Source organism: Schistocerca nitens, chromosome 3, assembly GCF_023898315.1.
Source record: "Schistocerca nitens isolate TAMUIC-IGC-003100 chromosome 3, iqSchNite1.1, whole genome shotgun sequence".
Classification (NCBI taxonomy): domain Eukaryota; kingdom Metazoa; phylum Arthropoda; class Insecta; order Orthoptera; family Acrididae; genus Schistocerca; species Schistocerca nitens.
This window is the reverse complement of record NC_064616.1, coordinates 32,020,273-32,033,867: the sequence shown is the minus strand read 5'-3', so window position 1 is coordinate 32,033,867 and position 13,595 is coordinate 32,020,273. Positions and strand designations below refer to the sequence as shown.

General features: G+C 40.1%; 1 protein-coding gene across 2 annotated transcripts in view; it reads left to right on the top strand.

Moving 5' to 3' along the window:
• Window positions 1–11,162, top strand: part of LOC126249061 (exonuclease 1) — a 170,326-nt gene extending 159,164 nt beyond the window's left edge. For both annotated transcript variants that reach the window (XM_049950712.1, XM_049950713.1), the window contains exons 10-11: window positions 617–771; window positions 10,443–11,162. In XM_049950712.1, the coding sequence (XP_049806669.1) occupies window positions 617–771; window positions 10,443–10,455 (168 nt within the window). In that variant the 3' untranslated portion in view covers window positions 10,456–11,162. The remainder of the gene's footprint in view (window positions 1–616; window positions 772–10,442) is intronic.
• The last annotated feature ends 2,433 nt before the right edge of the window (window positions 11,163–13,595 follow it).

Below are 13,595 nucleotides of genomic sequence, written 5' to 3'. Positions count from 1 at the left end.
GAAATGTCTTACTTTTGTAATGGGGAACTTTTTCATAGGATTGACTGGCAGTTAAGTCAGCAAAAAAGCTACTATGTGCTGGCATCAGTCTGGGCTAATACATGCAAGTCTTTGAGTTTTGTGGCTCGAAATATTAGTTAATTGATAAGCTTCATAAGTTGCTTCATGCTTTGAGTACAAAATGTATAACTCGGTTGGGAAAACTTTGTTGAATTCTTTTGGGAAATTTTTATACAAAATTATGTATGTTAAAATAATAATGGAAATTCTTGGATGAAAAAACACGTAATGGCATACAGAAACTCGTAATAGGAAACGGTTAACACTAGCTTTTGAGCACACATTCACACAAACTCCTACTAAAATAAGAGCAAGAGCTTGAAAACTAGTGTTAACCTTTTTCTATTACATGCTCCTGTGTGCCACCCACCAATCCTCTGTAGTTAAGTGGTTACCTTTCCTATTTTGCGTATTTTAGGTAGGTTTCTATATGTTCCATTTCCATACTCCTTAGTAGAGTAAGTTTTGTTTGTTTGAAATGTAAACATATTTGATGATCCATATTTTAAAGTATTGTCTGCATCCATTATTTATATCAATATCCATTTTCTTTCAGGGCGTAATTTCCAGTGTTAAAAAATCACCTGCCCTGCGTCCATTGTCAAGGAGCATTGGCAGTTGTCGGAAGCAAGGGCTGAACAAGAAGGATCGACCAAGGGAAAAATCCCTGCTCCAGCAGAATCTTCTAACCTTGTTTGCATGTCAAAAGGAGTAAGTACCTCAGTTTACTATATCACAGCATTAGATACGAGGTTTGTTCACATGTCTTGTGATAAAAATAATTATTTAACAAAATGTGCAAATCATTTTCAGCTGTGTTGGTCTGCATTTATACCATTTTAGTTTTATTTTGTGATCTGGCTGTGTGAGTAATGGTTGTTTCAGAGAAATGTGGCCTGAAATAAGTTGACTTCTAGAATACATAGATTTAAAATGTTCATTCGATAGAGCTACGAACAAAGTTAGAAACTGAAAGCTGTAAAATGCAGTATAGACTGCAGAGTAAAAAACTGGTTTTATAATACTGTAAAAAAAACATTGCTTAGTGCATCAAAATTGCTGTTGCTTTTTTTCTGTAGTTACTAATTAGTTCCTCAGTGCAGATTCTCAGGCCACACTTATATGGGGTTTTATGTAAAACGAGAAATTATCCTTGGTGGGTGGCCGTTGAGTCATAGTTTATTGGTTTGAATCCTGGTGGTGAAAAAAATCTTCTAGTATCTAGTTGGCATTGGTAGAAATGGTGGTGGTGTAAACCTCCTGATCACCATATTTAACACCTATGTCTTGGGTTAAATTTCACATTTGTTCACAGTGTCTCATGGAAATGGGCAAGTGTGGCACGAGGCTTCACCTTCTCTCATTATCATAAACAACATTACTGTATACACTGATCAGCCAAATCATTATGACCACTGCCCACTGTGATGTTGGATTCCACATGGTGGCGCTGTGGGCACATGACACAGTAACAAAAGTATGTAAGTGGAGCAGACACGGGGGATCACCTTAGTGAAGATATGGGCTGCAAATGGGGAAAGCCATTGAGATAAGCAACTTTGACAAAGGGCAGATTATTATTATTGTGCAGAGCCTGTGAACGAGTATCTCGTAAATGGTGAAGCTGGTTGAATATTCATGTGCTACTTTTGTGAGCATCTACAGAAAGAGTAGGAGGACAGTGAAACTACCACTAGGTGCTAAATGGTTGAACATACACAACTCTTGACAGAACATGGGGTTTGGAGGTCTCTCTGCTCTGTCAAGTAGGATAGTGGTGATCTGTAACATCTCCACTGGAGGAGCACAATGCTGGTGCACGCACACTGTTCATCATACATTGTTAAATGTGGAACTCCACAGCAGACAACCCCTACGTGTTCACATGTTGACCCAACGACATCGCCAATACGACTGCAGTGGGCATGGGACTATTGAGATTCGATCATCAGTCAATGTAAATGTGTTGGCTGTATGGGTGAAGCAGATTTCTGCTACACTAGTTCGACGGTCGTCTCCACAAACACTGTCATCGAGGTGAATGGTGGCTCGAAATGTGCAATGCGTCAAGGTCGCAGGCTGGTGGGAGCAGTATTATGCTATGGGAGGCATTGTCCTGTGCTTGCATGGGACCTGTGGTAGTAATCCAAGACACGCTGACAGCTGTGAACCGTCTGCATCCCTTTGTGTGTGACATCCTCTTTCAGCAGTATAATGGTCATCTCTGAGCCAGAACTGTGCTACAGTGGTTTAAGGAGCATCATAGTGAACTCACATTGCTGTCTCGGTGACCAAATTCACCTGATGTAAGTTCTACGAAACCTATCTAGGTCGCTATCGGGCACCATCACCACATACACAAATCAGCAGCCTGTTATTTATGTGAATTACATGACCTGTGCATAGACATCTAATGCCACATAGCTCCACAAACCTATCAACAAACTGTCAGATCCCAGATACACAGAATCGGTGATGTATTTTTGTTCCAAAGAGGGACACAGAAGCAGGTGGTCATAACGTTTTGGCTCATCAGTGTAGATGAACTAACCAAAGTCACCCACAAAGAACATTAACATGCAGGTAACCCAAATGCCATTACCTACTAAGTATCATACCCTTAAAACATTGATAATGTGTAACATAATAGCATGCAGGTGACACAGACAGACATATACTTATAATGGGCATGTCACAGATTGTGGTATCACAATTGACAAGTTGTCAGCTATGTTGTTTACATGTAAAAGTATTTATCATACACACATCCTGTGGAGCACAAGATGTTAAAATGTTTTATATATTCTAAGGAATATACTTGTACTTGCAAATTCCTGGAATCAAAACAAAATAAAACATATTACACAAATCACTGTTACTGAGTTCCATATTACAGTGTTACTGCATGTTAAGTAACCATGTCACCACAAGTAGCAATACTTGCATGACGCTGCCTCAACACAGACCAGCATGTCTTCTCAGTGGTACTCACATTTCCATCTTCATTCATATTCTTCAGCCCATTCTGCCATGCGGAGTGTACTTTCCGTTGTACCGCATGTTTCTTCCCATTCCATCTGTGTATGAAGTACATGAGGTATTGCTGATTAAATGCCTCTGTGCATACTGTAATTACAGTAGTCTAAACTTTTTACTGCAGTCTTTATCGGAGTGATACATAAAAGACTGCAGTATATCCATAGATTTCTTGCATAATATCATTTCTTGAAACTTTGTTAGTAGATATTTGTGAGATAGTTGATGTGTATTTTCAAGCGTACACCAGTACAAGTTTTTCAACATGTCTGTGATACACGCACAAGAGTTAAACATGTCTGCTGAACAGATTTATAGCCATAGGGACATGTTATTGCAAGTCTTCACTGCCATTAACTGCAAAAGTGTATACCACACATCCCTGTCAAAAATAGTGTGTTGGTTAAATACCAAGAGGACCAGCGTGCAAATACACTAGCTGTTCTGCCATTTTGCTGTTCAAAAAGTGACATGCATACAAACTGAAATGTGTTTGGTACACATGGCATAGGAAATGCACAGTGCAGTGAACTACCAAGGGCTCATTTTCCAGTACTACAAGTGGATTTTACCTCAAGTTCAAATGGTGGTGTGGTCTCCAGTTCAAAGTCTGGTGTGACGCAGCTCTCCACGCAAATATCCTCTGCAATCTACATCCATTTCAACACACTAACTATAGTCAAGCATTGGTATCTCTCTGCAGTTTGACTGCCCCCGCCACCTCCCGCGAGCGCGCGCGCGCTCACACACACACCACTACACTTTGGGTACATAACACTAGCAGATTAATTTTTATGAGGTGCCTTATGTGCTTCCTTTGTCTTCTACTTGCAATTACTTTTGTGCACCATTACTACTCGCAGAAAGCAGGCTAAGTATTGTCATCCTATTAATCAGTGCTAACGCTCTCAAAGTCTATGACTGGACTGCACCGTACCAGCGATAGGCAGCTGGTTATGTCGGCATTGACATGGGATGCTGAACTCTGTCTTCCTGCTCACTCTTTCCTTTGGCCCGCAGGTCATTGCCTTCTTGATGCCGTTCAACGATGCTGCACCGGTCAGTGTGCAGTCGATGCTATAGAACTGCACATCATCCGTGTTTAGAACCTTCTTCGACGGTACTTAGACCATGTGTTAGCAATGTTAGCACTCTGTGCAAAATTCTACCAGAGGGCTTCCCTTTTCATTACTTTTCTGCAGTCCACATTCTCCTACTACTTTCCTCCCTTCCTTTTCCTACTATTGAATTCCAATCCCACACCGCCCTTAAATTTTCATCTGTCTGAACTACCTGAATAGTTTCTTTTATCGCCGTAGTAACTCGGGTAAGATTCCACACCCGCAATTCGGGCATGAAGCTTTACAGTGTGATACTGCCGGAGGCCCCCACTCTTGGATGTGCGTGCAGCCTCTCCTTAGTGCACTCTACCGGCCAAGCTCGATTCTGTAAATCGTCAGCTGTCCAGTAGGATGCACTATTGAGAGGCTGCATATGCATCTGAGACTGGTGGTGCTGTCGTCTTGTGACTTCAGTGGCGCACCATACACCTGCTTGCCCGGCTCGCAGAGCACTGCAGTCATATTGTATGTTCTCTTAATCACCTGTGGAGCTGGTTAGCATATAAACTTGTACTATTATGGTGCATGTTTGCTTTTTTTCTGTTTGGCTATGCATTCATAGTAATATTCCTGCATTCCAATTTTCTTATTCATAGTTAGACATATCCTTGTATTATTCCTATTCGATTTTGCTTATAATCCTGTGCTCACCTGTGTAGAAAACCTGTTCTTCCTGCCATCACACTTCATTAATTCCCAGTATAACTAACTTCAGCCTATCCTTTTCTCATACGTATTCAGTTGAGGGATTTACTATTCCACACTCGGACTCGTAGAATGCCAAATGTGTTGATCTTTGTGACAACATCCTCTTATTGTGCTTCCTGTAAGGAGATCCAAATAGGGAACTATTTTACCCAAAAAGATGCCATTATAATTAAGTCATACAGTATAGCTGCATGTCCTCAGGAAATATAACAACTAGAATGAGTTCTCCTTTCTTCCAAGAGTGCTAGTTCTGCAAGGTTTGCAGAAGAGCTTCTGTGAAGTTTGGAAGGTAGGAGACGGGGTACTGGCAGAATTGAAGCTGTGAGGGCGGGTCGAGTGTCGTGCTCTGATAGCTCAGTCAGTATAGCACTTGCCCGCGATAGGCAGAAGTCCCGAGTTCAAGTCTCGGCCCGGCACAATTGTAATCTACCGGGAAGTTTCAATGTAACAACTAGTTTCTCCTTGCTTCCAGCTCATTACATTATAAACAGAGCGAGGCCGTGGTTGCTAATGTTACCAGGCCATGTTAGTCAATCTTCCATGCTGTAGCTTCTGCAGCAACTGAAAAGATTGCTGTGCTCCTTCAGGAACCATATGTTAATCTGATATCTCCTCAGTTACCCCCGTGATTCGGTCACTCTTACTGAGTCTTACTCTCACTGAGTCACGAAAGTCCATCATTTGTGGATGCGAGTTCTAGTATACTTGTCCATTCATTTGGCAGTTTAGTGTAACAGGCCTCAGATGGCACAACGGTACCGACTGACTGCTGTTTCATCCTCAGCTGATAGGCATCACTGGATGCAGATATGGAGGGCACGTGGTCAGCACATTGCTCTCCCTACCGTTTCCAATTTTCATGACCGGAGCTGCTACTTCTCAATCGAGTAATTCCTCAATTGGCCTCACGAGGACTGAGTGCACCCTGCTTACCAACAGTGCTCAGCAGACCCGGACAGTCACCCATCCTAGTGCTAGCTGAACTTAACATTGCTTAGCTTCGGTGATCTGATGGAAACTGGTGTTACCACTGTAGTGAGGCCATTGGCTATGGAAATTCACAATGTTCTCTAATTCAAACGGAGTTTTGTTGGAGGACAAATTGGGTGACACAAATACCAGTGTACACGTGGCCGTGTGAAAGAAACCGTGATGTAGTACTGCCTTAGTGCAGATATTAGTCTCACTTTATCCCTTATGCACATTACTGTAGCAAGAGTTCACGGCTGACCTGTGTATTCATACAAGGACATTGTCCACCCATTGTAAAACATGTTCGCCCATGCCAAAAAACTTTTCACAGTGGGGTCAACCATCATACATGAAGAAAGGCAGTACTTAGCCTGTTATACACCTGCAACAATTTACTCCTACAAATATCTTGTGTTATGCCTGCAGTCAGTTCAGCAAATGGTGCCATTACAGGTGTTCTACTTCATACTCGTTGTAGACTCCATGACCATACAAGAACAGCATATCTCCTTGTTCTTTTAGCAACACCCACAGATTTTTCTCACTCTGTCTACTGATTTTTCATGATCTCATGGTTTTGCCACAAATGGAGATTTAAATCCCAATATATGTAATGACCTGTGTGTGGACTTTTATACGCTTCTTGGCCTAAGTGGCCACCTCATTTCTTGAAATTTAATATGTTGTCTGCCTCTTCCATGGTGAATTGATTCTTCAGATTGCTTTATTTGCGCGTTCATAAAAACAGCTAGTTCCTTTATGCCATCACTCCACAAACTGTGTAACAAATCATAGAAACTTTGACAGTGAGGAAAATCTTGTAGGACGACTAGAATATCTCACCAGTGCATTGTTAAAGAATGAGTACTTCTCCTTAGACATATAAAAGGTGTTATGACCCTCATGGAGACATCACAGGCTGTGAAATCAGTGGTATCTTAACCCTTCGTTATTTATGTCACAGACTGTACAAGAAATATCTTGTAAAAGCTGAGTGTCACTGTAGTGTACAATTCCATGAGCAAGGTAATGGGGAATACTGACAGTTGGCCAAGGATTCTCACCAACCATTATAAATTGCAGGCTGACTGTGAGCAAGTATGTAGAGGAACATAAAGCCAACTGTCCAAGAGGAGAAACAGATAGATCAACTGTAGTGAAACACACTCCGCAGTCAGGTCAGGAAACCACAGGATTTAATTTGAAAAGGCCTAAATCTTGGCAGCCATGATAGGCTAAGCAGAGGCATTAGAGACAGCCAAACATAAGTCATTTTGATCAGGAGGAGGAAGAAGATGTTAAGCGCAATAGTATTTAGTTTATGGTACTGAAAGAGAAGTGCAGCATATACCCATTATGTGACAGTAACAGCAGCATGAAACTGGTCACCTGTGTTCAGATTTCAAGAACATGTGATGTCAAAACCTAGCACAGATGTACCTTGCCATGAAAATTCATTGTCAGCAGCAAGCCAGTGTATGCATCAATCCAAGTCATAAAGGACCTCCCCCCCCCCCCCCCCCCCCCACTTTTCCCATAATTCTGTTGTCTACAGATAATGAGGGACCTATTCAGTTTGAGGGAAATCCATTGAACTATAGCATTATAATTGAGAAAATTATAATAATTTTAACATTTCTGGCCATGAAGGCTTACATTATGTGAGGCTTAAACTCCCATGTGTTCCACAGTTTTAACTTCTCTCTGATACTCTGGTAAAAAGTAAAAACATTTCATATAAACTACTTCATCATCATCATTGTCATCTTGTCTCTCTATGGAGTCAACATATTATCTCGGTTGTGGCAATTTTAATGGCAGTTGATGACGGATGCCCTTCGTGACGTCACCACAATGCCCTTTCTGTTGCCGCCACTTCCCCCAGAATTCATGTACCCCATCTGTCTACATCTAGAGTAAATCTCAAGTTCACGTGTGAGAATATTTTCTAACTGTTTGCATAACGTGTATCTCAGGTGAGATGTGAGGGACAGCCCAATATTTGGATGTGGGGAAACTCCCTAAAAACCTCATCCAGACTGAGCAGCACAGCAATGTCCATCAATAATCCACCAGGCAAATTCAAACTAGGGCCAGTGTGGCTCCTGATGTCCCAGAAGTAGTGGGTTCTTTGATGTGCTTGGCTTTCTGGGTGGGTTATTTTGTATGAAGATACATGAAGTTTATATTTTCACAACAGGGCAATGATATGCTGACACGAGAGAAAAAAGTTGATCACTGACACCGTCATTTTGTTTTCAGTCTTAATTTAGTTGTGAAACTTTTGACTGTAATGTTTCTTCCAATTTGTAGACATACGCAAGGCAATGTTTCAGATTCATACACTGTATTAGATACAGCCACTGACTGACAATATTGGACTGTAGAATACCTCTAATATTTGTTTACATATGTATTTATACCACAACTGAGGTTTTATTACCAGTTCTTCACCAACATAATATGCTAAAATGTATCTTCCAGGTCCACATTGATTGCATCAATAGCATAGGATTTAAGGCTTTGTTCCTTCGTTGAAATAATAAACGTGGAATTTTGCGTTCAATAATAAGATCATATTATTATTATTATTACACGTGGGAGAGAATGAGATACAATAGTGTCATTTCCCTCCCTATCATTTATGATTAGTCATAAACAATATTCAGTTTATAGTGTGTGCTAATGTGCACTGCATAAATGCTGTCTTGCACACAATACGGAAATGGGCTGAAGGAGTGGTTTATTGATACTGTGGGTTCCAGATAACCAATAAACCAGAGTTGAGAAAAACCCAGGTACTTAAAAAAACATCCCAGTGGATAAAATTGGGATTTTATAGGTGGTGTTGGTTTTAAGGGAGATTTTTTTCATATTGATGATTAAATAGTTCAGTTTAAATTTTTATGATTAATTTACTCGAAACACTAACACATTCTTACAACTGCTTTATTAGTGCCGTATTTCTTTCCCTGCCACCGCTGCACACATTTAGAGAATCTTCTCTACCTACAGGTTTGTTTTGTCAAAATTTAGAAATACTTTGGGAGAGAAAAGACCAGAGAAGTTAGTGAAGATCTATAAATGTATGTGTTGTGGCGTAACAAGCTAGCTACGCCACACTGAGAAGTAGCCGAAAGGGTACGCGTCAACTCACGCCGTCTTGCGTTAAGTCTGAAAAAGGATACTCTATGAATGCTATAAAGAAAAGAACGGAGCTTCTCGTATACTTAACTTTTATTCACTTCTGCGGTACATCGCTCTTGATAATACAAGTGAGACTCTCTCCAGATATGGTTAACTGCGCCTTGCTAGGTCGTAGCCATGGACTTAGCTGAAGGCTATTTTAACTGTCTCTCGGCAAATGAGAGAAAGGCTTCGTACGTGTAGTCGCTAGCAATGTCGTCCGTACAACTGGGGCGAGTGCTCGTACGTCTCTCGAGACCTGCCGTGTGGTGGCGCTCGGTCTACGATCACACAGTGGCGACATGCGGGTCTGACATGTACTAATGGACCGCGGCCGATTTAAGCTACCACCTAGCAAGTGTGGTGTCTAGCGGTGACACCACAGTATGCATTGAAACTAAATTGTACTTTACTGTCATTACAATTCTATATAAAGTCAAAGCTTGCAAGAAATGTCAAAACACAATATTAATAAAATAAATTATTGTGACAGTAAATAGATGCCTTCAACAAATACGGTGGCTCTTTTTAATTCGTGTAAGGCTAACTGTGTAACATTTTATATGTTAATTAAATTTTTCTAATTAAATATAGTTGGGTTTTAATTGATTTTTTGGTGTCTATTTAATAAAAAATTCATGTTTTTTTTAATTTTTTAAAAATCATTTGAACAGTGGTTTTGCAAATCATTAACACTGAAATCATGATATTGTAAGAATTAAGTTAAAGATACCAGTCTTCATGAGAAAGGCATGACATAGCTCATAAAATCATGTGTGGTTCATAAAAGCATCAATATAAATGCAATTACACATTCATAAGCAGTAGAAGCTTAGAAGTATTTTGCTCCTATATACCACAAATAAATATGAAGACGAAATTTTGAAGCCTGTAATGTCCATTGTGAACAAAAATATCATGACCAATAATCGCCATTTATTTTATGGTCTTTCAACTAACGTGCAGTTGTAATTAACAAAACCAAAGGGTGCTGAATCTCTCTGGATAATACACTTCCATGATCACTTTCAACTACTTGATCCCTATGTAGTTTGGGCAGATACCAAAACGAAGCTTCAAGAAGATATAACTGTGAGAAATATTTTTGTCCCAGACAATAATCAATTATATTATAAATCTAAGAAATTCCATTGGCACTTCTTGTTCAATCATTTCTTGGAAAGTGCCATGCTCATCTGAATAGTGTAAATGCTCCATGCACATATTACCTGCATTCAATTGTCTTTAAGCAAGAACTATCATTATGTAAATTAGAAATAAATGGGTTATCTATCAGTGTATTATGATAAACTTCTTTATGAAAAGTTTTCCAGTTACATAATTTCTTTTCTCTTGCAGGAAACAGCTGTAATGTGCATTTATCATATTTCGTGGTGGAATCTACGTGAAAAACTATTATTTCAAGATCCTGGTACCATCAAATTGCTGTACAGTTACTTTTATTGTATCTTTGTGTTTAATCATGTTTGTAATTTTGTGTATTGACTTTTCACTATTGCAGTATTGTTGTAGTGTGTACTTTATAATTTACATTTTTTATGTGTGGTAGTGTGAAATGATGGTCACTTACTTTTTTGATATTATTGCTATGTTCCTATACAAGATTGGGTAGCATAAGTAAATATGTTCTTTCCTAAGTATTTGTGTTCATGGCAGCGTGAGTAAATATTTCAAATACAGTGTTATAGCACAGTTTACCTGTATTTATCTCAGTACAGCATAGGGAAAAAAATGTGAGAGTCACACTAATGTAGAAAAAAACTAGACATTTACATGCAAAGCTACTGTAAATGAACTAGAAGATGTACTGATGTAACAGACTCTGAGAAAAAGTTGTCTCTATAATTAATTGTGCAAATGTTATATGTGAAAACAAAACTCATTAAACATTTGTAGGATGCCCTGACCAGTTTGTTTGCAATACAGCCCAAGACCATTCTTATTGGCCCTTGTTGCCCCAGTAATGTCAGTAAGAACATTTTAAAAAAGAAGCATATTGTCAGTATTTATATAGATTTTCTGATAACCTTAGCTGTTAAACAACCAAATTATATTGCGAACGCCCGTTCCTCATATTTCAGTTTACATCTTATTTTATTTTATTCTTCTCAGATCCATATCCATCCTCAGATCACTATTATCCTGACTCACTGTCTCACAGCATCTGCAGAATTTCTGAGCTATATTTGCACTCTGGAAAATGCTAAGGGGTTAGCACCAAAAGGAAATAATCAGTTCTATATGAGTTTGTAAAACCCAGAATTCTTGAGCTGGGTACTGGCAGTGCTTTTAGTCCTTTATACTGATGCTCTGAGCTTCCTTCTGTGATCCCGTTTAGTCATTATGATGATGTGTATGCTGCAAAGAGTAGTTTTGGCTTAACTATATGGATTCAAAAATGGCAAAATTAGATGTGCATTGAGTGGATGCTTGTCTAACATAGTTGATAGCAAGAAACCTGTGGCACATATGCTTCATCCCACATGCATTTTGTTTGCTCAGGTGTGTGGGACTTTGGCAGAAATGTTTAGTCGCTAACAGAACCAATAGTCCATCATTCACAAACAGGAACCCTTCCCAAAGGGATGAACCTGCACAACAGACAAAAAGTTTATCTCCAGCAGACATATACCAATACTGTGTAACAGTGCCTCTGCTCTTGATATTTGCTTCAATTTGACTAGGAAGAGAATCCACAAATTTCTTCAGATATTGAGCTGAGTGACACGTTGAATATTAGATCCTGTAGAACTGCTAAATTGTTAGGATATTGATTGCTGTGTTTCACCCACTGTTCCACATAGTGCCGGACATTTTCTATGAGATTAAAATCAGGTGATACAACGGGCCAGTCAAGAGGCTATAGGATGCTCAAGTGTTTGTCAAACCAGGAACTTACTTGTGCAGCACTGTGAACTGGGGTATTGTTCTCTTGGAAGACAAGAGTGTTCACAACATGTTCAGCATAAAGATGTAGTAGGAAGGGCAACACTTGGTCACAAGAACATTGAAATAAACAGCCTGGTTCATGATCACGGAAACCCAAATGAGTGGGTCCCTATCATCGTACAAAAAACACTCCCACCCCCTCCACCTCCAAATCCAGTGCACTCGACTCGTTGCATCATTTAAACAAAATTGCGACTTTTCTTGCTGTATTACACACCTGCTGTAAGCTACAGTCAAATGTTTTTATTGTTTGGTTCATTGAAGTTTTTCTGCTTTGCATGCTACTGTGAGCCATGCCATTTTGTGAGATACCTGACTCCAAATATCCATTGCATGTTGTCCACTTTCCGGTGTTCGCCTGGAAATTGGTTGAGATGGACCTGGATTCACTGACAACAGCAATTCCTGTTGGTTTGAAACTAAGTTATTACTAGGCCATGACACTCTTCTTTAGTCCCTGTTGGTCAGAATCTGTTTATGACCACTGTTCTTACTCCATGTAGTATGGCTGTGAATGGTACATCATGCCTTGAGGGACACTAGACAGTTTGCATTGATAAACAAACTGGGCAACTTCATTCAAGGTGTTATCATGGGTGTGTCCCAACACTTCTCCCTCCTTTATGCCATTGTGCCAGAAATAACGTCCATTCGAGAAAGAGGACTTCAATACTTGCATACGCACACATGCCCCGACCCTCATTTCACAGGCATGACATCCATCAGCACTGAAGGTTGTAACAATGGAAAATTGTACTGAAATGCAGTAGGATCTGCAACGAATTGACCCATGGTGCAGGGAATGGCAATTGAATCTCAATGTAGATACAGGGTGTTTCAAAAATGACCGGTATATTTGAAACGGCAATAAAAACTAAACGAGCAGCGATAGAAATACACCGTTTGTTGCAATATGCTTGGGACAACAGTACATTTTCAGGCAGACAAACTTTCGAAATTACAGTAGTTACAATTTTCAACAACAGATGGCGCTGCGGTCTGGGAAACTCTATAGTACGATATTTTCCACATATCCACCATGCGTAGCAATAATATGGCGTAGTCTCTGCATGAAATTACACGAAACCTTTGACAACGTGTCTGGCGGAATGGCTTCACATGCAGATGAGATGTACTGCTTCAGCTGTTCAATTGTTTCTGGATTCTGGCAGTACACCTGGTCTTTCAAGTGTCCCCACAGAAAGAAGTCACAGGGGTTCATGTCTGGCGAATAGGGAGGCCAATCCACGCCGCCTCCTGTATGTTTCGGATAGCCCAAAGCAATCACACGATCATCGAAATATTCATTCAGGAAATTAAAGACGTCGGCCGTGCGATGTGGCCGGGCACCATCTTGCATAAACCACGAGGTGTTCGCAGTGTCGTCTAAGGCAGTTTGTACCGCCACAAATTCACGAAGAATGTCCAGATAGCGTGATGCAGTAATCGTTTCGGATCTGAAAAATGGGCCAATGATTCCTTTGGAAGAAATGGCGGCCCAGACCAGTACTTTTTGAGGATGCAGGGACGATGGGACTGCAA